At 38.7% G+C, this 26737-nt stretch overlaps 1 protein-coding gene across 1 annotated transcript in view; it reads left to right on the top strand.

The window, feature by feature from the left end:
* The window catches only part of Mib1 (MIB E3 ubiquitin protein ligase 1), a 98579-nt gene that overhangs the window by 9032 nt on the left and 62810 nt on the right, over positions 1-26737 (top strand). The window contains exons 2-7 of the mRNA XM_034517857.2: positions 13213-13384; positions 15186-15315; positions 17723-17827; positions 19663-19729; positions 21986-22190; positions 23972-24155. Of these exons, the coding sequence (XP_034373748.1) occupies positions 13213-13384; positions 15186-15315; positions 17723-17827; positions 19663-19729; positions 21986-22190; positions 23972-24155 (863 nt within the window). The remainder of the gene's footprint in view (positions 1-13212; positions 13385-15185; positions 15316-17722; positions 17828-19662; positions 19730-21985; positions 22191-23971; positions 24156-26737) is intronic.

Genomic DNA, 26737 nt, shown 5'->3' with positions numbered 1-26737 from the left:
GATTGCTACATCATAACTGTAATTTTCTACTGTTATGAATTGTAATATAAGTATCTTATATGTAGGATATCTGATATGTGACCCCTGTGAAAGGGTTGTTTAACCCCCAAAGGGGTCTCGACCCACACGTTGAGAACTGCTGTCTTAGACCATGTCTTTACCCATGTTCTTAAGTGTGTCCCACACTGCTGTCTTGTGCAGACAGGGTTGCAGTGGTTGAATCATATCTTTAGAGGAACTAGAAACAACAGAAGCATTTTCACCATTGTACTCTATAGATTTTATTTTTGGAATAAACAGGTTTTGTGAAATAGTCATATTTTTGTATTTCCTTTAAAAGTTTCCCCACCGCACCCCAGGGAAATGAGTTCTAGTTTCCTGCAGTACCCAGTTCTAGTTGAGTGTGTAAATGAACTTCTGGGGATATAATCATGTAAGGTGGAATTTAAATAAGTGGAGGAGATAATGTCACAAATAACTGCAGATAGCAGAGTCTAGATGTCCCTTCCTCTTCCTCTTCCTCTGGCTGGGCTTATTTTTTTATTTTTCTTTACATTCATTTATTTTGTGTGTGTTTATGTGTATTCGTATGTATGTGCCCTAGCACACATGTAGACTCAAGAGGGCACTTGGAGACATTGGTTCTTCCCTTCTGCCCTTGGGTCCTGGTGGTTGAACTCAAGCCGTCAGACTTGGCAGTAAGTTTACTCTTATTTAGTTTACTCTTTGAGCCCTTTCACCAGTATCCCAGGGCTAACTCAAGGTGATTTTGTTTTTTAAAAACAAGTAGAGTGGAAACCTTTTTTTTTTTTTTTTTTTTTTTTTTTTTTTTTTTTTTTTTGGGATTTAGGAGAAATCATTAGATCTCTGGGAATTTTTCAGGGCTAGCGATAGAAAATAATTAGAGTTGGGAACTCTAGTATTTTGCATTATGGTGTCTTCGCTCTTTAGAGAGCAGTGGAAATGCACAAACTTGGGAATCAGAGGGTGAGATTGTTGTTGTCTCTGTTTTTAACTAGTAAGTCTGTTTGACCAAGCTCCAGCCTGTTAGGCAGTGGTAAAGGATTTTTCTTGATCCTCATAAGAATGTAGGCTTCGTTTTGTTGATGATTCCAGGCCATCTGAAATGAATTGCGTGGGCTGACAGCTCACAATTTGTGGAGATTCAAATCTAGTTAGTCTTCAACCTCCTTGGCTTTAAGCACTATTTATTTATTTATTTATTTTTACATACATAATAAAATGGAATAGGTCAGGGTGTATGCACAAGTGTTTGGCTTTTCTGGACAGTTTAATGTACCTCTCCTCTCTAGGATCTCTCAGGCAGTCCTCTGAGTGTGACATGTAAACTGGGTCGGCCTTGAATTTGTAACTGCCGCCTTGCTTCTGCTTTCCGAGTGTTGGGATCGCAGACATGTGTCATCTTGCCAGGCTTAAACTGGATACAGTTCTTTTTTTTTTTTTTTTTTTTTTGGTTTTTTGAGGCAGAGGCAGGTGGATTTCTGAGTTCGAGGCCAGCCTGGTCTACAGAGTGAGTTCCAGGACAGCCAGGGCTACACAGAGAAACCCTGTCTCGAAAAACCAAAAAAAAAAAAAAAAAAAAAAAAAAAAAGACTGGATACAGTTCTTAATTTCACATCTTACTTTGTTGTGGCCCGAGCTGCTCCACGTTTGGGGGCCAAAAATGTTGAGAACCACTCTGCCCCACATTTGGGGGCCAGAAATGTCCTGGACCGCTCTATCAGTGTTGGAACCCACACTGCCAAAAGCCTTGGGGACTAAATTGTTAGAGCCCGCACTGCCCCAAGCTGCTCCAGTCTGCAGGTCGGGGTTCAGCAAGAGAGAGAGTGAGGACAGAATAGAAGAATGGAGACCAGACAGAGTGTGATTCAATCCCGTTTATTCTTCAGTCTCTCTTCTTCTCTCCAAATCCTGAGTCTTGAGTTTCTAGTCTCTAGTGCTCTTCCAAGTGTCTAGTTTCTAGTTGCTTTCTTCTGGTCTCCAGTCTCAAGTACTCTTCCAAGTACAAGTGTCTAAAGTCTCATGCCTAATAATGGTTTTCTTCTGTCTGCCTCTCTCCTTTTATATGTCTCACTTCTAAGCCACGCCTTTAAGTCATGCCCTTAGGTCTTGTCTCTAAATCTGATCTCTAAGTCACCTGTAAGTCTCACACACCCAAGGGACAATCCTGGGTATTTAAAACAAGATGTTATCAGAGTGTGCTCAGCTGTTGTAGGCTGTTGTAAACAAGTCTCTTGTCAGGGTATATGGCTCAAGATGGCTGCAAGGATGATAGCTGCCTTCTGTTGGCTCTCCACATTACTTTACCATTTTTTTTTTACTCCTATATGACAAATGCTAAAAATAACAATTATCAGTTTCTTATTACATGGTAGTTTGACACTTTTTCTTTCACCTTTACGTGGCATAGTTATAATTATTGTGTGCATTTGAAAAAGTAAAACAGGAGGGAATAATTTATTCGGCAGAGAAGATAAGGTGGAGTTGCAGATTTGGTTGAGACGTTTCCAGACATTTTCTTAATGTGAAACACTAGTTGGCTGGAAGTAAATGATGTGTGTCTATACTATTGAAACAGACTTTACAGTCTTTTAAATATTTAAAGTATATTCCTCTTGGAATTTATTTTTACTTTTGCAATTTAGTAGCTTGTATCTTGAATCCAGCAGGTCAGTGGGAAATATACCCTAGATGTGGGGTAAGGGGAGGTTTTAGAGTACTGCTTGTCAAGAGGTGAGCCTTGTAGTCAGTCCTGCCTGGGTTCCAATTTCAGTGTGTCACTCTAGGCAAGTCACTTCTCTGAGCCTCAATTTCTTCATCAATAAAATGGGATAATAATACATATTTTTAGGATTGTTGGGAAAGTTGAATAAAATGTATGTAGGGCACCAAGTTTGTTAAAATAGTGGCTTTTATTAGTAACAACTGATATTTTGGTTAATTTAGTATTTCTCAAGAATAAGAAATGGAGAATATACTAGGCGGTTGGTAGGTAATAAAGCCTTGCCCTCGGTAAGTATTTCAATCACAGTTTGGACTTGAGTACACAATGTCCAAGAGCTCTCATCTTAAAGGAGATAAGAAATAGTTTTTTCTGCAGCCGTTTTAGCAATCATGGCCTGGGAACACAGATTTAGGTTGCTGTGAATTTCAGATTCCAACATGGAAGCAGTTTCATGAAATTTCATAGTTTTTACAAAACAGAGAAAGTCATAAATCAAGGCAAGTTTAAAATACATTGGTGGGTACATCAGAGAGGCAGTTGTGGTTTTCTTTCTTTCTTTCTTTCTTTCTTTCTTTCTTTCTTTCTTTCTTTTTTTGGTTTTTGAGACAGGGTTTCTCTGTGTAGCCCTGGCTGTCCTGGAACTCACTCTGTAGACCAGGCTGGCCTCCAACTCAGAAATCCGCCTGCCTCTGCCTCCCAAGTGCTGGGATTAACGGCATGCACCACCACTGCCTGGCTGGAGTTTTTTCTTTAGCTTTTAGGTTGTAGAAGCTAGTGGTATAAGTTCTGAGGCCCCAACAAGTTTGTATCTACTAGTCACAAGACCTTAGCTTTGACACAGAAGTGGGCAGGGAGTATAATTAGCTTTTGGACTTGTGATCTACAGTAGTGAAATTCTAATCAGTCATTCTCTGAAAATAAGAGTTTCTTTTCAGGAGTTTCATTCACAGATTCTAGGTCCCTAATTCTTTCTGTAACCTCTTAAAGGGTTAAATTCAGTGAGTGTATAAGGCATAGAACTCTTGGAATGATGGCAACACTTGGCCTCAGTAATAAATTGTGTTTGAATAATAGTATGACTTTTTAATTATTTTTTGATGTTAGAAATCTTTTTGTTGTTTTGAGACAGGGCTTCTCTTTGTAGCTCAGGCTGTCCTGAAATATGTAGACCAGGCTGGCCTGCCTCTGCCTCCTGAGTGCTTAGATTAAAGGCATGTGCCATTATGTCCAGTTTGATTTTAGAAATCTTTGAATTTGGAGAGAATTTCATGGGTCACTAGGTGCCATGTTAGTTTACTGTGGATGTTTGTTTTTTATATCTGGAAAGTCTGAGAATTTGTTACATAAACCTTAAGATATCTAAATAGACAATCAGTACTACTGCTACTGCTACTGTGTCAACTTAGATATTCTTATCTCACCTTGAGTGTGCTTCACGTACCGAACTGCTGTAGGGAAACTTGAGTTTGTTGTCTTTTCTCTTTATAGGTTCACTATTTTATCTTAATAATTTGTGAGTTTGAGTTACTTTTTAATGGTTCTCTTAAGAGCTTATGTTTTATTTTTGTATTATTGATTGCTGTGCTGTATTTACATATTTCCAAGAAAAATTGTTAGCTGTATAAATTCTTTGTTGTTGAACTTAGCTGAGAACAGATGGTCATTTGAATTTTAGTAGAACAAGGAGTCAAAGCTTGCAGCAGCCTGTTGGTTTAATGGTGGCAGGTGTCTTCATAAAGCGTGGGGGAAAAGAGAATTGACTGTCCGGCAGCAGCAGCAAGGAGAAAAAGCACTAATGGGGTTAGCTGGGGAATTAAGGGGTTTGAAATGAAAACTTGAAGGAATAGTTACTCCTCCTGCTGGAGCTAACAGTCTTAGATGAGAATGAACGGGGGATCTTTGCATCCTAAAAGATGAAAGTGTTGGCCTCGTTTAGTGCCCTTTCTTCTGCTTTAGGTTTTATTTAGCCATCAGTTTTTGTTTTAAAGTTAGTTGTGTTCTCATTCTAGGTCCCACAGTACCCAGCTTTGTTTGTTTATTTATTTTTAAAATTCTCAGTGGGAGTCTGTTTCACAGCTGTTCGGTGGCTTTGTTGGCATTTGAACTGTGGGAACCATGAAAGGATTTAGATGTGCTTTTGTGTGCACTGATGGTTTTCCTAAAGTATTGTTTCACACCATGAATTGTAAATTGTAGAAGGTTGCTCTTTTTCTTTTTCAGTGTCAGTTGTCATTGTGTGTTTAAATGGATTCTTTTAAAGAAAACCTGTATGCAGTTTATGAGCTCATGAATGCTATCATTGTACTTTGTAGAAAATGGACTTAGAGATGAAAAATACATGGATAGGATAGTAGTTACAGACTGCCTTTCTGTTGAGTGGGGACTTCAGGATAGAATTTTCCTATTCCCTTTGTTCAGCTGCCTCATCAGCTGCACAGTAGCTGTAGTGGGTGTTGATTGGGTCAGTGCATTTTACTCTTGGGATAGCAGACTAACTGGAGCTCTCCTCTGGTCTGTTCAGAAACAACCATTTTGTGGATGTCTACTGTTACTGGTATCAGCATGCTGACATTTTGGCCAGCTTTCCTGCACTGAGACAGAGATTGCTGCATATGGTATGGATAATGCACTGTGGGGAATGGCATTGTCTTCATAAGCATGGCATAACTCGGTGTAAGGGTGAAAAATTGCAGCAGCAGCTGTGTGCCCTCTTACTAATGTAACTAGTTGGGAAGTTTAGATTTTTGAGATACCCAACATCTCACAGTTTCATTTACCTGTCCTGGTTTTCCAGGTGCTCTTAGCATTAACACATCCTCTGTGTACATTCTCTGGAAAACTGCAAAGGGCAGTTCCATAACAGGTTTTGGTAATTTTCTTTCTTGTTTGCCTATGGGAGTATATTATGTAATTTTAAGAATAAAATGTTTCATAATAGATATTTGCAAACTAGGTAAAATATTTTACCATGGCAACATTTTATGTGTTTTAAAACTGAATAAAATGTCCTTTGTGGGTTAATATAGTTTGTATGCACGTGGCTCTATATTTTCTACATCTAAGTTTTTGTCTTTATACAAATAATAGAGTATATCTGTCCCTTTAAAAGATTGAAGTGGTTTGAAACATTTTGAAATTATCCTCAGCAGAGGTTGTGTCGGGGTATTTTTTTTTCTTGTTAGTATTCCATAAACCTGAAATAGTATTTTTACTTTTACTTTTGATTTTTCTTTTTGATCTTTTGAAACAGAGTTTCACAATGTAACCTTGACTGGTTCATTACTTGCCATCTTCTACCTCTACCTGATGAGTGCTGGGATTATGGTGTATGTATCACACCCAACTTTGGAATATTACTTTTGAACTATGTCAGTTTCAGAAATAAAATTGTTCTTCATTGTTTTTTTCCCCTCAAATTAGAAAATAAACACCAATATGCTTTTAATAAAGGTTTAAAGCAATTTAAAAATGTGAATAATGGAATGTGGGGGCTGGGGAGATGGCTCAGTGAGTCAAGTGTTTTGTATGCAAACAGGAGGACCTAAGTTTAGATTCTTAGCATCAATAGAAAAAGCTGGGGCAGCCAGTGCACAAATGTGTGTGTGTTCAGTCCACATGTAGGTTCTGTGGTTTGTTTTATGTTTTAATCATCCTCCTTAAAATTGTAACATTTGCCAGTTAACTTTTGTTCATTTTTCTTGTTCCTGTGCTGCTGGCAGCATCAAAGGGGACGTGCTCCCTGATGTTACTAAACTTTACTACTACTTTTATCATTTTCTTTTCTTGTCCTTTAAAAATCATATCTAACTCTTAATTTTTGGTACATTGTATTGTAGGAGAACTATAACAAATACAAAAATATTTTTAGCTCTCTTTGTTACAGTTACTATAGTTACCTAACAGATTATTCTGAAACCATATGCAAAGTGATTTATGAGCTGGCTCCCTTAGATCAGAAACTTGGAGGCAGCATAAGAAATGTCTTGTATTCACAGGTTTGAAGCTTCAGCTGGGCATCTGGTTGCAGTCAGGGATTCTTAGGTATTTCTGTATAGCTTTTTCCACCATGCACTGCAACCAAGCTTGAGCTTCAGGCTCAGCTTTGGCACCCCTGTGAGTGAGAGCAACCAGCCATGGGGGTAGGGGGATGTCTGGGAGGCAGCTGACATCTGCATAGGCTTTCATTACCTCATATTACAAGTGACACAGTGTTCATAGTGGAGTGTCAGTGTCGGCTACTAAGAGCACTTGGGATGGCATCTAGATGAATGTGGCCATTTTTTTGAAAACAAAGGTTGCCATATTATCTTCTTTAAAAAAACACTCTGCAGCTCTTCAGTAATATAATTACTATAATGAATATCTTAAACAGAATGCACTGATTTTAGTATTAAAATCTGTGTATTTTTCTTTCTTTTTAAAAATATAGTGTGTGGGGCTGGTGGGGGCAGCCAAAGTACGACTTGTGGATTAGCTGGTTCTCTCTTTCCACTATGTGAGGTCCATGTCTACTAATTTAGTGATGTCCTCAGGACTGCTGCACGAACTTCTATCTACTGAGCCATCCCACAGGCTCTAAAACTGTGCGTTTAAGAAACTTCATAAAATATGCTGTGATTCTTGGCAGTTCTTCAAAAATTTCTGTTTTAGGAAAAGTGATATTTTTATTGTTCTGTACCAGATATTTATGATCCTTCAAAACTATCCATTGGTGAACTTGAGAATTTACTGATAAAACTTGTGAGTGAATATGTTTTCATGAGCTTTTGGTAGTAATGACAATAGAAGTAATTTCAGCTGACATTCATTCTAAAGTCTAAAGCCAAAAAAGCCAGGATCAAAAGTAAGTGTTTTAGTTAGAAGAGATGACAGAGGTTCTGGTTAGTCAACAGAATGATGGACTGGGTATTAGGACTATCTTGTACCTCACTGGTACAATTAGGAATAACTATGCTCTAATTGCATTTTGAGAGAAAAGTTTTACTTTAACAGGAAGAGTGATATGTAGGAGGAGCTAAGTGGGAAGGAGTACTGAGAGGAAGAGATGGAACAAGGAGAGAAGATGAAGAAGAGGAGAAGCTGGGTGATGAGAGAGAGAAAGAGAGAGGGGGCATGGAGGCAGATGTTCACAGGTCTCCACCAGTCAAGATAGTTTTTATATCTAGGTTGGGTATTGGGTTACGCTTCTGATTGAGCATTACCAAACTTATAAATCCTTTGATTAACATTTAAAAAAATTGTATAAAAGCAAAAAGGAAAGGGGGGGCATGGGACAGGGGTTTTCTAGGGAGGGGAAATGTGGAAAGGGGATGGCATCTTAAATGTAAATAAAATATAAAATAAAATAAAAAAAAGAAGTAATTTCAGAATTGTTGTTATAAATTAACGTTAGATGCCCTTGAGTGTACTGTGCTTTAAAGTATAGTATATATAGTATAGTATAATGCATTCTTCCTAATATAAGGAGTGATTACAAGTAGTTTGTCTGGTTTGAAGATTATTTGTGCACTTTCCCCCCTAAGTTATTCTGTGACTAAAGACAAAGCCTTTGCTGTGTATGATTCCGATGGGAGGAGTAGAGGACAGGTGCAGTCCGACCCTCTGATATAAACGCAGAGACTGCAGCCGTGATGCTGTGATGCTGTGCGTGTTGATAAAGTTGTCTAGCTGTGCTCCTGTGGCTTTAAGTTTCAGTTTACATTCACTTAGATGGAAGTGTAGTTTCTTTGGGATCTATGGCTGATCTTTGATCAATATAGTCAGACTTATTTTGCCATAGTGTACAAGTGTCATGATTAACTGCTGGGAAGTGGAGGGTGGGTCATCTACTAGCCTGGAAAGCTGTTTTCCTTGGCAGTTCCAGAGCAAAAACAGTTGAAAGGAACTAGGAAGATAAATGTGTCTGGATCACCAGAGCTTTGGGGAAACCTTGAGATGTAGTAGTAGTACTGAGAAGATGCTAAAATGGGCTTAGTTCACGTATAAATGATCCAGTATTCTCTGAGGAATTAGGGATTTTAAGTATCAAGTATCCTTTTGAGAACTGGGCTTTAACCCTCCCTCCACTTCTGTTTAAAGACTGTAGGATTTGACTAGTAGGACATATAATTTTGATCACTAATTTGTTCATATAAAGGACCTAGTACATTTAATGAATTGTATTGCTTTGACCTCCATTTGAAAGGAAGTGTTTACTCAGTTTTAGGTGATACTTGCATAGTTCAGATCTCACATAATTTAAACTATTTTTGTGTAATCTAATACATTATGGAATTAGGCTCTTAAATTACATATCTGTGTTTTTATCATTTACTATAACACTATAAATATACAGGTCAGAAACCATGTCTGAACTTGTTAGTTCCCAGTCTAACTCTGTAATTTATCTTCATGTTCTGATTCTATTTTATGGTCCTGCTGAAGTATGAAGCTTCTTGTACTTGCTCTTCTGTGATGTCTTCCTTTCTTTGAGAGCTCATGAATCTGTCATTCCTTCTGATTTGTTTTGGTGCTGGCAGTTGACTACATAGATTCTGTATGCTCTGCTACATGGTATGTCCTCAGCATTAACCAGGAAATTATTACTGCCTTTTGGTTGATAGCTCCCCAATTTCCCTCCTTTCCTCCCCTCTCCTCCTCCACTTCTCTCACCTTCCCTTCTCCCCTCTCTCCTTCCCCCTCCCCTCCATTCTCTTTTCTTTCTTCATTTTTTTCCTTTTTTTTTTTTTTTTTTTTAAATATAAGGTCTCACTGTATAGCCTGTGCTGGCCTTGAATTCAGGCCTCCTGCCTTGCAGTTCAAGTACTGGGATTCTGCCATCTCTTGACATTATAAAAAGAGTAATATTTGAACCCGTCCCGCCTCCACTAGGAGGAAAAAATACGGAGGAGAATTACTTCAGTCAGTGCCTTAGAATTTCTACTGCTATAAAGAGACAGCATGACCATGGCAACTCTTATAAAGGACAACATTTAATTCACACTGGCTTACAGGTTCAGAGGTTTAGTGTATTATTGTCATAGTAGGAAGCACGGTAACATGTAGACAGGTAAGTTGCTGGAGAAGGAGCTGAGAGTTCTGCATCTGGACCAGCAGGTAGCAGGAAGAGGCAGTGAGCCCCTGTGCCTGGCTTGAGCTTCTGAAACCTCAAAACCCACCCATAAGTGACACTTTTTCTCTTAACAGGGTCACATGTCCAGATTTTTCAAATAATGCTGCTCCCAATGAGCCTGTGGGCTCATTCAAACCAACACAGTCAGTAAAGCATGAGTACCTGAATTCTATCTGGAAGCCATGTTAAAATGGTATGGTATGCTTGTAATCCGAGGAGTAACCCTGGGGCTTACTGGCTGACTCAGTCTAGCCTAACTGGTGAGTTACAGGCCAGAAAGAGGCCCTTTCTCAAAGGACGTGGATGATATTCCTGAGGATGACACTCAACTTTCCTTCTGGCCTGTGTACACACGCACACACACATAAATACACATAGACATGTGCTAAAAAATAAATTCCAGTTAGTAGACATTGATGTCCACTGTCTTTTTTTTTTTTTTTTACCTTTTGGTTAAACATTTGTGAAGTAGGAGACCGAGGGGTTGTGCATATGACATATTTGACACTGGAATGTTACACTCTTGGATTGTCCAGTAGCCACTTCAGTTCACTGTTAGTCTGTGCTTTCTCCTTCCACCTTCCCTGCAGCTTTACTTTGGCTCAAGCACAGGCTTGTACTTGAGTTCAACTTCTTGTTTGGAATCTGGTTATCTGGATAGAGGAAATAAATATTACAGTTTCTTGTTAGGGAGTAGCAATAATTACCAGTTCCTTTAGAACTTAATAATAATAATATTACTATTTTGTCCTGTAATTCTTGCATGCACAGCACATTCTTGGAGTTTTAGTGCATACTGCCTCACCACTAAAGAACATTGTGCCTTCTCCAAAGGAGGCTAAAGTTTTCAGAGTAAAAAGACTTCCTTTCTTTTCTGTAAGTATGGAAAGCTTCTTACCTTAGACAAAGTACAGAATAAGAGATGTCCATGTCACCCACCAGGTAGCTCTAGCCTGGCTGAGCTCAGTTATCTAAGTCCCACCTTCCACTCGCTTGCCTCTAATTATCTTGAAATGTGTATAAATATCTTATATGTAAATACTTGAGTAATAGCAACTCTCTAAGAACACAAAGATAAGCATGAGCTAGCTGTAGCTAGCAGTGAGTTCACCTGCTAGGATGTCTTGTAAAGTGGCAACCCTGGTGTCATAATCCACAAACCACTTAAATTCTTGTTTCAGTGTATTGAACAGTGATAGTAGTGCTGCAGGGTAATAGGAGGCTTGCCCCCACTCTTAAAGTACTTTCAATAATTTGTCATAGTTTCTTTTAGTGTATGCTTCATTCTTATGTGAGCAGTCTGATGGAGGTTATAAGTTTGAAACAAATGTATTGTTTTCCATTTAATAGGGAAATTTGATATATATATATATATATATATATATATATATATATATATATATATATATTTCAGAGACAGGGTTTCTCTGTGTAGTCCTGGCTGTCCTGGAACCCACTCTGTAGACCAGGCTGGCCTTGAACTCAGAAATCCACCTGCCTCTGCCTCCCAAGTGCTAGGATTAAAGGCGTGCTCCACCACTGCCTGGCGATTGCTAATATTTTTAAAAGCATTTTTAATTGTGCATTCATGTGTGTGTAGTGTGTTGGTATGTGTGCAAAATGCACTACAGAGTCCAGAAAAGGATGATAGATCCCCTGGAGATGGAGTTACAGATAGCTGTGCACTGCCTGACGTAGGTGCTGGGAACCAGATATAACTTTTCTGAAGCATGCTTTACGTTCCCCACCTCTGAGCCCACTCTTAGTACCAGTTGCTAATCTTTTATATATATTTAGTTTGTGGTATAGGTTCACATATGCCATAGAGAGTATGTGGAGGTCAGAAAAGAACTTGTGGGAATTGTGTTTTTCCTTTCACTATATGTGTCTTGAAGACAGAACTCTGGTTCTCTCAAAAATCCTGAGGGGTTTTTATTTTCTTCATGTCTGTGTCCATGTTTGTATCATGCATGTTTGTAGGTATGTGGGCACACATGTGGATGTGGAGGCCCAAGATTGATACTGGATTAGAATCTCTGAAGTGAATCCAGAGCTCAAGTGATAGCGGCTGGTGTAGCCAGCCAGCTTGCTCTGCATCACGTCTTCGTGCCGGGGATCATGTCCAAATTGTGGTCTGAATGTTCTCACCACTCTCTTCTGAGCTATCTCCACAGCCTTTGATTATGAGTATTTATAGTCAGAAATGTTTAATTGATGGGAAAGAATTCTTTGTATTAAGTCCAGATTTTCATTTATGGATGAGAGCTAGGTAAAGGCTATTGTGTAACTGTAAATTATCTAATATCTTTACCAATAAAGACACAGGTGGAAACTGAGGTGAAAACCTGCTAGCTCATGGAGGTATCTTTATTTTCTTAACTATATACAACTATTTACAAGCCTGGTCCTGCAACTAAACTCTTAGCTCTTTAGAAATCTCTATGTTACTCTACACAGAGGGCTCCTTCGCTTTCTTTCCTAGAATACGGTTTTACCCGTGTTCTACCAGCTGCTTCTCTGTTTCTGCAAGCCCGAAGAGAAAATCCCTATCTCTTATCTGGATTTTTTTCTTATCTCTTATCTGGATTTTTTTTTTCCATAAAGGCTCTTCCAAGCCAAAAGAGAGGAGAGGGGGAGGGGGAGAAAGAGCTCTGAGGGGAGGGAGAGCTTGTGCTCTGGTCGCTCACAAAAGTCTCTAGCTCTTTCCTTACACTTATTGCCAGCTGAATCATGTAACCCTCATTGTGTGGCAGGGGCCCTAAGCCAAGTCAGGAGGGGGGCCAAACTTATGGTGGAGTAGTTCAGGGCTGTCCAGCTGGCTCTGCCTTGCCTTATAGAGCAGAGAACATAACATCTCTCTCAAGCAATTTGTCTTAAAATAGGCAGGAACTTTCCATTCTTAAGCATTCATTACCTATGGAGATTTTTAGAGGCACACCCCAACTGTATCTCTTCAGGACACACCTAACTGCAATATCTGACAATTGCAATATGTATTTAATCTTTATATTTTGCTAACAGGTTTTCTTTTCTTTTTTTTTTCTTTTTTCTTTTTTTTTTTTTCAAGACAGGGTTTCTCTGTGTAGGCTAACAGGTTTTCTATGTACAATAATCAAATATCCTGTAACACTATTGGTTTGTGTTTTACTAATAAAATGAGAGTAGAAAACATGTTTAGTTTATGATTTATCAAAGTATTGATAAAAGTATTTCAGATCTGTCATCTCAAAGTTAGATGTATTATTTTTCCCTGTCCTCTGTTAAAATAACCTGTAATATATGATGTGTTTTTCCCAACACAGTAGTGCACAAATAAATGTTTGAGAGCGACCTAAGCATGTGATTATTTCCGTAGGCATCAAGCATGATGGAACTATGTGTGACACCTGCCGCCAACAACCAATCATTGGCATTCGATGGAAATGTGCAGAGTGCACCAATTATGATTTGTGCACTGTTTGTTATCATGGAGATAAACATCACTTAAGACATCGATTTTATAGAATTACTACACCAGGAAGTGAACGGTAAGGGAAAGAATTTTTTCTTCGTGACTTTTTATTTCATCCTGTTAGCTTTAAATGTAGATTAGGAAGTAGCTTTGGACAGCCTTCCTTTCCTTCCTCTTCCCCTCCCCCATTTTGTCCCCTTCCTCTTCCCTTTTCCTTTCCTTTCCTTCCTGGACATGATCTCACTGTATAGCTGTGGCTGGCCTTGAACTCAATATGTAGACCAGGCTGACCTTCAACCACTACTACTGCTGCTGCTACTACTATTATAGATGATCTTAGCTATTTTTTCTCTAGCATGAAGACTTGGCATTGCTGATCAGTTGGAAATACACAGGCAGCCCAAAACTGAATAATGTTTTCTTGTTACACCCTTTGTTTTATGAATTTCTATCCCGGGAATACTTTGGCCTGCCGATTGAGTCAACAGACACTAAGGGTAGGGACTGGAGACATGGCTCAGTTGGTGAAGTGCTTGATGCACAACTATGGGGACCTCTGTTTGAATACCCAGCACCCATGGAAAACTAGGCGTAGTGGCACATTGCTGTAATCCCAGTGCTGTGAGACAGAGACAGAATGATACTTGGAGCTCTGGCAGCATATCTAGCTGAATATTGAACAACAGATTCAGTGAAAGATCTCTTTAAAAATAAGGTGGAAAAGAAAGACAGTCAACATTGACCTCTGGCTTTCACATGTGCATACACACCTGCACACATGCATACATACATGAATACATACACAGAAAGAGAGACCATATGACAGCTACTATATTTGTGATTTGAGGATAGTTTTCTTAAGGAGTTTATAATTTAAGAGGAATGATGGGTCATGAATGATTGGCATGTGATGTTTTAGAGTAAGGTAGGATAATGTTTTAGTTTTTAGGAGCAATGAAAAGGGCATAATGGGATAATGGGCATGGGGTTTTAGGTTGTGGAGTCCTTTCTTAGTAGGTAGGATACTGCACTTATATACAGCCAGCTAGAGAGCCACAGCTAGGAGTCATAGGGTAACAGAGTTTTCAGGCACAGCGTTTCATTGGTCCTGCCACTCAAACTGAGTACTTTGAAAACAGTTATTTTTGCTTACAATTAAAATTAAGGAATGATAGTTTTTTTTTTTAATGAATATAACAATAAAATAACATTTGAATGTTTTTAAAAATAGGTCTTAAATCTCTGAGTAAAAAATTAATGTAGATGAGAAAGGGGCAGATGGCTTTGGAGAAAGCAGCTGACTCAGACAATTAAGTGAAATCTCTTTCACATTTGTAATGCTCAGAGGTGTGTAATACTCTGGAGGCAGTATAGTGTAGTCAGACCTGTGCCTTAGACTCATTTTTCTGGCATACATTCACAGTGTGCTCACCTTTACAGATTCTAAAAGACCCCCCCACCCCCCGAACCCAGCTGACTGTTCTTCATAGCATTTGGCAGAAGCAGAGGATCTTCTATTCTGTGTAGATAGATCATGCTCTAGGAGACCAAAGTCTCTAACTGTTCTTCCTAAGCCAGAGCGAGTATGGTTTGCCCCTCATCTGGAGATGCTGTCTGCAATAAGCCCTTACAGAGGACACTTGAAGCCAAAGCCTGAAGTGCCTAGACTAAATTCCTGTTCTGATTCCATTGCTTTGTAGACTCTTACGAACATGAGCAACATCGTTTTGTTATGCCTTGAGTTTCTCATCTGTAAAATGGGTAGTGTAGTATCTTTCTTTTAAGGTGCTAACACTTACACCCATGTGAATGCTTTTATGTATAAATTACTATGACTTAGTTTTATAAGATTGTGAAAACAAAACTTTTATTTTTAGGGTTCTGTTAGAGTCTCGTAGAAAATCTAAGAAGATTACAGCCAGAGGAATCTTTGCTGGTGCCAGAGTCGTGCGAGGCGTGGACTGGCAGTGGGAGGATCAAGACGGAGGCAATGGGCGGAGAGGAAAGGTGTGCACTTCTTAAAGGTTCACCATCTGCTCTAGAGTATCGTGGGTTGAGAAGATTTCTACTGCTGCCATAAACACATGTCTTTGCCCGTTTATTTCCATGCCAGGAACAAGTTTTTAAAATCTTATATATATATTTTCCCCTTTTGGAAGAAAGCAGTGTTCCTGCTTATTTGTGTTCTTGTTTCTTGAGAAGGCTGTTAGGTGGGTTTTACTTCAGGCTTCATGTTGCTGTTGCCCAGATGTGCCTTCCTGAAGATTTCATTTGTGGACCAGTCCTTCTTAAGTAGCACCTCATGTTCTTGATTTTCCTGCTACTAAAATTTTATCTGAGGGGCTGAGGGTGTAGCTCAATGACAGAGCCTTAAGGTGTTCCTGGATTTGATTCACAGAGCTGTTAAAAAGTATAAACATTATATCCACATGTTTCTATTCTATTTTTTTAAAGGCCTGTTAAGATACCCTTTTTTGGGGGGGCAGGGGTCTGGGGAGGTGGTCTTGTACACAAGAGGGAGGTGGTCTATGGCCAGTATTTGGGTATGTTGCTTATATTTATTTTGGATTTTATGTTCTTTTTGCTGATAACTAATTTATTTAGTCAACAAGTATTATTGTACATGCTCTTGCGTGTTACATTGGATAGTCAGTGTACTAAAATGAGTAGCACTTGGAAACATACATGTCAATCACCCTTGGGTCCACTGCTGTCTTTTGAGAAGCTTGCTTGGGGATGTATTGCTGTACAGTGTTTACTAAGTTCCCCATAGCGATAGTTTTATAAACAGGATAAAGCATAGTATTATCCTCCTCCTGTGTGTATGTGTGGGAGAAAGAGATAGACACCTTAGCTCATGTTGGTATCAGGGAATGGGTGGCAGAGGGACAGATGGTGTCATTATGACATGGTCTAAACAAACAATATTCTTGATACCTTGATGTGTGTAGGTCAGGCATAGTGGGCAGTGTGTTCTTGGGTCAGCAAAATACACCAGCAGTAGAGATCTTTCTTTTGTGCTTGTGATGCAGGGTCTCTCTGTGTAGCCTTGGCTACCCTGGAATTTGCTCTATAGGCCAGGCTGGCCTCAAACTTTACAGAGATCCACCTGCCTTTGCCTCTCAAGTGCTGGGATTAAAGGAGTGCACTACTGCCTCCCAGCAGTGGAGAGCTTGATAATAAGAGCTTTTAATGTGTTCAGCCCATCTGCCTGTAGTCTGGATGGATTTCCCCATGTGCTTGGTGCCTGCCTATCATCCTGCAGGTCCTTCTACACCCCTGCTGTTTTCCTGGACACCTCTCAGCCTCTTGTTCTCTGTCCATTAGGTTGAGCACACTCTTATCTTTTGGTAGATCACAGCTTTAGAAAGTTTATAAGAAGAAAAAAATTAATATTTTTTATTCTGAAAACAACTGTTCTTTCCCACAGTTCTGTAGGCGGAAGATTAGAAGTAATTTTGCAAAGGGCTTTGTAAGGCAGTGGCTGTGAGGCCCTCCAAAGCCACATGATTGGGACGCTATGGGACTTGGCTTTTGTTCTAGTTTGCTTTCTGTTGCTGGGACAAGAACAATGGCAAAACCAGCTTGGGTTTAAGAATTAGTGGGTGGGTTATTGTGTCTGTGTGCCCACTATGGGATACTGTTCTAACTGGGGTAGCCTGCTTTCTTGATACTGAGCAGCTCAGTGCCACTAATATTCTTCACAACTTTGGGTACTAACTAGAAAATAGGCTTATCATTTTTAAAAATTTTAAGTTATGTATTGGATAATTGGCTTAAAAGAATATACTGTGTTCTTAAAGGAATTTAAAATTTACATTATTCATTTTCTGTTAATACAGTTCCTCTGTTTCCTAGTTTAAAATGTTTTACAGTGATTTTAGAATGTACTTCATAACTCTCAGGTAAGGTCAGGTATGATGACATAAACCTGTAATGCAGACACAGACTTGGAGGTCACCCAGGGCTAAGTTCTGACAACTTGTCTCAACCCCAGCCCTATCGCAAACAAACAACATCAAAAACACTCAGGAGTATAGTGCTTGCCTAGCTTAGTCCAGGGCAAAGTACCACAAGGGAAGAAACAGAAGAATAAAAACAACAGCAACACAAACAAGTAAGTAAGTTGGATGGGGTGGTGGACACAGCCTGCAGTCCTTTCCCTTGGGAGAACTTAACAAAACTTAACAAAACAAAATAAAACTTAAAATTCTGGAATAATTGGACTTTATTGATAATTCAACAATGAATGCTGAAAGTGATTTTTTAGCTGATAGGCAAGTAAGTCTTTTTCTTGATTTTGTTATATAGGTTGATAGATGAAAATATTTTTAAATTTTCAGTATAATTAAAGCATTTAACCTCTTTCCACTTTTTAAAAAAAGTTTTTTTTTTCACCCTAAATTTTTATTAGGTAACGGAAATCCAGGACTGGAGTGCATCCAGCCCACACAGTGCAGCGTATGTTCTCTGGGATAACGGTGCTAAGAACCTTTACAGGGTTGGCTTTGAGGGCATGGTGAGTAGTGAAGAAGCACACCAGTGAGAACTGGGCCCATGCTGTGTGTGCACTGCTTTCTGTCCTCTGAGGAGCCAGGGGATGCACTAGGGCAGGAGATCCTCACACCTGATACCTCACAATGCTGTGTGTCTACACTGCTTAATTGTAAACATGCTTTTGTCATAGTCAGTACTTGGGCATCGTACTATAAATTGCACATTTCTTTGTAAAGTAAGTGTATTGGATTTATCTCTTAAAATCTAACAAAAAAAAGATAAGAATTATCTGTAGGGTACTCTGGAGTAGACCTGGAGGCTAGTATTAAAATGAGGTTGTTTCTGTATTCTTTGCTGTAGTAGCTGATAAAAAGTTTAATTATTTTTAAGGAAGTTTTTTTAAAGTATAGAGTTGATGATTAAATGTGATTATCTTGTGGCACATGCAATCTCAGCACTCCAGAGCTGGAGGCAGGAAGATCTCAAGTTCAAGGCCATCTTGGGCACATAATAAGACTGTCTCAAAAAAAAAAAAAAAAAAAAAAAAAAAAAAAAAAAAAAAAAAAAAAACAAGATAAAGCAAGAAAGTGATTCTGCCTCCGGAGTGCTGGGATTGAATGTGTGCACCATTGTTGCCCAACTACCAAATGCTTTATTAATGTTACATTTTGTCATTGGATACAGGGTCAGTTAGTTTCCTTTTCTATTGCATATTCATGGCTCTCACGCCTCTCCATGCTTTCAAATTGTGAGGTTTTTTAGGATTCCAACTGACTAATACTTTAACATGAAGATGTATATGCTGTGAGGGTACAGGCAGTTAAATGAAGAACATATACAAGTTGATGGCTTATATGGTTAATACTGTTATTTAATGAGATGTCTTTTGAGGATTACCTTTCCCTCTCCATTGCTGCAAGCAGGTTAGCAGCCAGTATGCTTGTATATGTTTTTGTGTATTATGGATGTATTTCCTTAGGATAGATATCTAGAGGTAGAATTACTGAGTCAGACTATTACATTAAAGTAAACTGATCCCAGCCTCTGTCTGGGTCTGGGGTGAGCATTGTTTCATGGTTAGTGGCAGGACAGGCTGTTACAGAGTTGGGTTCTGCATGTATGTTATATGCCAGTCACTTGTTTACAGCTACTCTTGGAGTCTTTATTTATTTTTTTTAAACTGTATCTTTTGTTTGTTTGTGTTTTTTTAATTCATTTAAAAAGTTTTATAAGTAACACCCAAGATTGCCTTAATGTCCACATTTCTTACAGCACATGATCATAGGTGTCTTCTCATTCAGGTACTTAAGTAAGAATATTTTTTTTTTTAAGAATATGTTTTCTTATAGAAATAAGTGGGAAGGCACTTAATTAACCAGATAAATGGGGAAATTACCTGTGAAGGAGCAAAGGCTGGGTTTGGTTCTATTTTTCTCTGCTTCTGCAGGCTGCTTGGTTTGATACAATTTCCCTTCTTACTTGTATTTGCCTTATATCTGTAATAAACATGTAAAAGGATCAAACGTAGTAAGAGTTTTGGTTTAGTTTGGGTAAAGTTATTTTAAAATTTCAAGATGTTGTGCACACCTCAGATATTGGGTATTTCTGAGAGCTTATTGTGTGCCATCTGCTTTTGAAAGTACTGTAATGTCGGTGGGCCAGTGCTGACTGTGGACTTTAAGGTTAGATAGCTGAAGGTATATAAGGTCTTTCTGCAGGATGTTCTGAACATAGCGCTGCCTTTGGCTCTGTCCCAGCACGGCCTCTGCTACCGGTGCTGAGTGGAGCTTCTCTGCTTCGTACTGTGCCTGATTTCAGGTTTTAATGGATGACTTTTCTGGTTTCTTTTCTTCTTAGTCTGATCTCAAGTGTGTCCAGGATGCCAAAGGAGGTTCTTTCTACAGAGATCATTGCCCTGTGCTAGGTGAGTTAACAGATAAAAGAAAATTTCCAAATAAATTATGAGTCAGGTTCATAGAATTAGTATAATATCTCAGTTGGACAGGAAAAAATGGATTATCATTAAAGTTATGTAGAGAAATACTTAGTTTCATTTTAGTTTTAAAGCAATTATTCCTTTTTATGATTTATTTAGGCTCAGAATGAGTTGTCATGTCTTGGGAATTGATGTACTATTTGTGTCATAATGTGTATTTAATATACTTTTAACTGAACTTACACCATTGAAATTTTTTGTATTAGTTTATAGTAGTGTTGTATCTCCCATACTACTGAGGAAAGAATTTGACAATTTCATGATTATAAATACCTCACACTTACTATAACACTAATTTCTTAGTAAAAGAACAGCTTCATCACGGTCAAGATAATATAGTAAATATAATTCAAGGAACATAAATGTTTTTAAAGAGTAAAGAAACCAACTCTGCTTTCGTTTATAAGCTGGTTATTGTTGCATGTTGTGATGGGTCTGCAGTCACCGTGTACTCTCCCCTCCCCCGTAGTATGTGCGCTTTCATTTGACTTGCATTTTGTCAAAAAGTGCTATTTTCTTTCAGCATACTTTTATTTCTTTTTAAAGGAGAGTGTAGGAAAATGCACATGCTTCTGGGTACCTCTTATTTTCTTACTTTTTTTTTTGCCTTTATAAGGAAAGTGTGGACTCAACATGAACATTTGGAGCCCTCAGGAGAGTGTTTTATGATTTTAAACCTTTATTCCAGAATTTTTATTTTTAATTGGCCTTAGACAAAAATGCAGATTTTGTTTGTTAAAAATACTAAGCACATTTGAGGAAATCTAGATTTTCCGTTTAGATTCTATATTGTATTACTATGGTTACCATGGCTCTGGTGCAGTGCAGGAGTCACCCAAGCAAACTGTGAGTGTTTTTATCTTTCAGAATGCTATATTTATTTTTATTTAATGTATGTGAGTACACTGTAGCTGTCTTCAGACATACCAGAAGAGGTCATCAGATCCCATTAAAGATGGTTGTGAGCCATCATACAGTTGCTGGGAATTGATCTCAGGACTTCTGGAAGAGCAATCGGTGTTCTTAAACTGCTCTCCAGCCCCCAGAACTCTATATTCTGATATAGGATTGATAGTCTTTTATAGATTTTGCTTCTACTTAATTTTTATGAGTGACTGTATTGTTAGAAATGTCTTGTGCTTGGTTTGTGGTTTGTGGTTTGTGGATCAGGCCCAGTGCCTTCCATCTGCCTGACAAGAGGGGCAGCGCTCTATGCACCTTGGCAGCTTATGAGTTATGTTGATTTACTTTTTTGTGTTTGAGAACTCTGTTCTAAAATCTTATAGTCACATGATTATAGTTAGTTTGGGGGTCTTGTAGCATAGCATGGTGACTTTAGTTAAGTAATGTCTGTTTTGTATCTCAAAATAGCTAAAAGAGAGAATTTGCAATGCTTTTATTATAAAGGATAAATATTTGAGGTAATGGGTATGCTTTTTCTCATTTGCTTATTATGCATTGTATGTATCTTAAAATATTATAGGATATCCATGAATATGTATAATTTATCACGTCATTTAAAGATAAACTATTTGGTAAAAAGTTTCTAAAGGAATATTATGAACAGCTGTTGGTCAATAAATGGGATAAACCAAATGTAAGAAATAGACTCTTACACAAAACACTGTAACTATCTAGAGAAGGTAGAAAAATGGAAAATTAACATAGACTCTGTCTTAGCCAGAGTTTCTATTGCTGTGACGAAACACCATGATCATAAAGCAAGCTGGGGAGGAAAGGGTTTTATTTAGCTTATACTTCCAGATCATAGTCCACCATTGAAGGAAGTCAGGACAGGAACTCAGACAGGACAGGATCCTGGAGGGAAGAGCTGTGGAGAGGTGCTGCTTACTAGCTTGCTTTCCATGGTTTGCTCTGCTTGCTTTCTTAAAGCACCCAGGACTACCAGCCCAGGGATGACTCCACCCACAATGGATCATCGCCCCCACCCCTCATTGGTCACTGATTGACTAAGTGCCTTACTTACAGCTGGATCTCATGGAGGCATTTCCTCAACTGAGTGTCCTTCTCTGACGACTCTAGCTTGTGTCAAGTTGATACACAAAACCACCTAGTGTAACCTAAGCAGTCCAGATAGCAAGGTAGTGACCACACAAACATGAGTGCAGCTGCACACTGTAGTGACTGCCTCTTGTCATTCATTAATTGTGTTTGAACTTACAGGCGAGCAGAACGGCAACAGGAACCCTGGTGGGTTGCAGATCGGTGACCTGGTAAATATAGACCTTGACCTAGAGATCGTCCAGTCTTTGCAGCACGGTCATGGAGGATGGACCGATGGCATGTTTGAGACTTTAACTACAACTGGAACTGTCTGTGGCATTGATGAAGATCATGACATTGTAGTACAGTATCCAAGTGGCAATAGGTTAGTGCTGATTCATGGGTTTTGATGACAAAGTTAACACACAGAGATAGGAGCCTTAAGGAAAGCAAGTACTATGCTGAAACTCAAGAGTTTATTGAAGTTAGTTCTTAAGCAGTTGATAGCAAATTCAGAGCTTGTGGCTAAGGCATTGAGGGGCGCACGTGTGCATGCATGTGCATGCCTGTATTCATATATTTATGATAAAAGTGTTTTACATTTAAAATGCCGTGGCACTTGTAATTTCAGCACTGAGGATATTGGAATAGGATTATATCAGTAGATATAGAAATATTTTAGAACACGTCATTTAGGTCAAAAAAAGGACATAAAAGTACAAATGTAAGGGAGAAGCAAGCACTATGTAGAGGGAGATATTAAATCCATATTTCTGTGTTTAGGTGCTGTTGTAAGACTGTTATGTTTTACGATGTAATTTTGGGAGGTAAAGGACATTGGCTGATGAGAAACAATAGAATGTTGTGTATCATTCTTTAATCCTGATATGCAGGATATCTGATATGCAACCCCAAAAGCGTAGTGACCCACAGGTTGAGAAATACTGGCTTAACCACTGAGCCATTTAACCAGCCCCAACTTGCATGGTTCTTAGGACAGGTCTTTTTCTTTTAAATGTAGTTTGATCTTTTAGATTTTCTTATTTTAGATAAGCACTTGGATTCTGAACAACTCATAAAATGCAAATAATTGGGGAATTTCTTTGACAAGGTGTCTTTTTTTTTGGCACTGGAGTTCAGTGCCTAGTTAAGTGGAGTGTGTTGTGTATGTTTTGATACATTGTTTGCTGAGATATTGAGTAGTCAGGAAGATGATAGTGGCACAGCGAAATGCTTATGTAAAACAAAGAAGCCATCATTTTGGATTAGGGACATGGCTCAATTGTAGAGCATTCAGCTGGCATGAGTTCCCAGCACTGCATAAATATGATATATGGTACATATCTGTGATCTGAGCATTTGAGATACAGAGGCAGGAGGGCAGAATAGTAAGATTGTTTTCATTATATTTGAGGCTAGCATGGGCTATATGAGATTCTGTCAAAACAAAAACAAAAAACAAAATATATTTGATGTGTGTGTGTTTCTGGAAAGTTAAGCCCAGGGTTTGGCGAGTGAGACAGTGACTGTCACTGTGCCCTGGAGTTTTATTATTTTATTTTATTTTTTGATACAAGGGTGACAGTTATGGAAAACATTTATGTGTGGCAAATTAAAACTAGTCTTTTATCCGTGAGACTGGCAGTGGTAGAGGGCAGTGATTTCAACCGCCCTTATGCCGGGATCCTTGTAATACAAGTTCCTCACGTTGTGGTGACACCCAACCATAAAATTATTTTGCTACTATTTCATAACTGATTTTGCTACTATTATAAATCATAGTACAAATATCAGATATTTATAGGATATCTGATATGCAGTTCTCAAAAGGGGTTCTGACCCACAGGTTGAGAACCCTGATATTTGGGATAGCTGTCCTTGGTAGGGAGTTTGGCTAGGACAGATGGTAAATCCATACATGCGATCAGGAAACTTCCTTAAACTGCTCTCAAGAAACCAACCCTGCACAGTGAGGTGATACAGTGATGGTCTTTATGTATGATACGTACTGATAAACATCAAAAGTTAGATTAAAAAAACCCATTCAGAATGTAATTTCAGAGGATTGCTTTATTATTTTGAAGTAGTGTAATGCTTTTCTACCTGCAGTGTTTAAAGATATATTGAGTGAATCCACTTGTTCTGAGCCTGGTTCTGCTTTTGTAGATGGACCTTCAATCCTGCTGTTCTCACTAAGGCAAACATTGTCCGAAGTGGGGATGCTGCACAGGGTGCAGAAGGAGGGACCTCACAGTTTCAAGTGGGTGATCTTGTGCAAGTTTGTTATGATCTGGAAAGAATTAAACTTCTCCAAAGAGGACATGGTGAATGGGCTGAAGCCATGCTTCCAGTAAGTATATGTAAATAGTTTGGGAAAAAAAGATATTATACTGTGCTTATAAAATTAGCTAATTAACTAAAGCAAATTAATTTTAGAAACAATTGGAATTGAAAGTTACATTAAAAAATCACTCAGAATGTAACTGTAAAGAAAGGCTGTGCCCAGAAAACTCACAAAAGCTAAGGTCAAGCAATTCAAAATAAGCTAAAATAAATTAAGTATATGCCAAGATACAGAAGAATAAAATAACAGAAACAAGGTGTTAGAACATAAGATAGAATTCAAAAGAAGAAAAAGGTCATTTAAAAAATGATGGTTGGCTGAGGACATGGCTCAGTTGTAAAATACTTACCAGGCAAGCATGAAGGACAGATTTTTTCATCCAAAATCATGTAAAAGTTATGCATCTGTAACCTGAGCATTGAGTACCAGAGAGGGAGTGGCACGGCAGTGGAGCTTTCTGGTCTGCCAGGCCAGTAAGTGGGTAAGTGCCAGGGTCCACAAGTTAGTAGGGGGAGGAAGGAAGAGAGAGGGAGGGAGAGAAGAAGAGAAGAGAAGAGAACTTGACCCTGTCTGAGATGATAAGGTGGAGGGTAGGGAGAAGCGGCTGCTCAACCTGTAAGGGTGGATGATCTTAACTCCATCTTCAGGACCCACATTATAGCAGGAGAGAATTGCTTCTGCACATAGTCCACTGACCTCCACTCATACCATGTCATGGGTGCATACATACCTACACGTGCACACATGCACACTTGTGTTTTTTACACACACAATAAATAAAAGTATAATTAAAAAGTGAAGTGGAGAGTGTTACTAGAAGACATCCGGGTTTGGCATCCATGTGAGTATGTGTGCTTGAGCACACACACATAAACACACATCTCTTCATGAACTTAGGTACCACACACAGATACACATACATACAAAGTACATATGCACAAATAAAGTCTTTTTAAAAATGATGATTAAGCCGGGTAGTGGAGCACACCTTTAATCCCAGGACTTGGGAAACAGAAACAGGCATGTCTCTGAGTTCAAGGCCAGCCAAGTCTATAGAGTGAGTTCCAGGACAGCCAGGGCTTCACAAAGAGGGAGAAAAAAGTGATGGTTAAGTTGGAAGGAACAGACAACAAATACTTACCACAGATAATACCTTAGGAGCAATAGAAGTATCAAAAGCATGAAGAATTTAAATATGAAAAAGATAAAGTATATTCCAGGGAAAGTGACATGTAGAGAATACCCAATATATTCACATGTAAGCCCTGCAAAAGCAATGGTTTGAAACAGAAAAAATTTTTTTTTGGTTTAAATAACATCTTGTGAATGCCTGCCAGCTGTCTACCACTAAGCTAACATTTGTAATTCCAGCTAAACGTTTTTGAAATTGAAAACAGATTTGAGGCTGAACTTGAAAAGGAGGGCACATGACGTACACAGGAATCTACTCTGATACAGTGACTAAGTCTTTGAGGATAGGAAAACTTTTTCCAACTGCTAAGAAAAAGGTCAAATTATTGGTCATAACAGGAAGAGGAACATTTTGTATTGAAAGATATCTCAGGGTTTCATGTAGAAAACACTGATAATATAATTAAAGAAAGAAAATGTATATTTAGCCAAACTGACTTAAGTCTAGGGGTTGCAAATTGCTTTTGAGTATGTAAGAATTTAAAGGCCCTGTTCCCATAATCCTGTTCTAGATGCTCTGGTAAAGAGTGGCACTGACACCATCCAGGTGACCAGCTGCTGGCTGCTCATGCTGTGTATTTGTTAATTAATTTGACAGGGCTTCACATACAGTGATTATATATTCTAACAGCATAACTTCAACTGTCAGAAATGGAAATGAGGAAGCATGAGAAGTTTAAAAGTTTGTTTGCTTTTTAGCTGTGTTAACTATCATGAAATACTATTATTTAAGATTATTGAAAGCCTGGTGGCAAATAGCAGCCTCTGTGGTAGTGCACTTAGCCTGTTGCTTGTGTGAGTAGCCCTAAGGGAGCTTAGACAGTTTTGGTGGGCATGCTTATTTTTTATTCCAATGCTGTTCTCCATGTATACAGGAATCCAGGGATCCTTTGAAAAGTCCTAAGGCATTAGTGGCCAGGACTCACATTGGCCAGGTCATGTTTATCTGCACCAAGAATAAGGCACATGATTAGTGACCTGTGGAGAGCCAAGGTCAAGTTCCTGGCCACTGGAACATCCATACCTAAAAGAAGTGGGACTTCACCACACTTAATGAATTTTAAGACACGGTAGCTGAGAAATGGCTTGTTCCAGATGCCCATGAGATCAAATATATCCCAAATTACTGTCTTCTGGACAGCTGGTAAGGCCCTGTATTCCTGAGGGCTTCCACTGTGTGGGGATTCCATACTCTACTAGTCATGGTCATTAATAAGTATTATATCCAGTATGTATGTATGTATGTATGTATGTATGTATGTATGTACTTGGTTTTTCGAAACAGGGTTTCTCTGTGTAGTCCTGGAACTCGCTCTGTTTTGGACTAGGTTGTCCTTGAACTCAAGAGATCGTCTCCAGCTGCCTCTGCTTCCCAAGTGCTAGGATTAAAGGTGTGC

This window comes from Arvicanthis niloticus, chromosome 14 (genome assembly GCF_011762505.2).
Source record: "Arvicanthis niloticus isolate mArvNil1 chromosome 14, mArvNil1.pat.X, whole genome shotgun sequence".
Taxonomy (NCBI): domain Eukaryota; kingdom Metazoa; phylum Chordata; class Mammalia; order Rodentia; family Muridae; genus Arvicanthis; species Arvicanthis niloticus.
The sequence above is the reverse complement of the archived record's forward strand: the minus strand, read 5'-3'. Positions and strand labels throughout refer to the sequence as shown.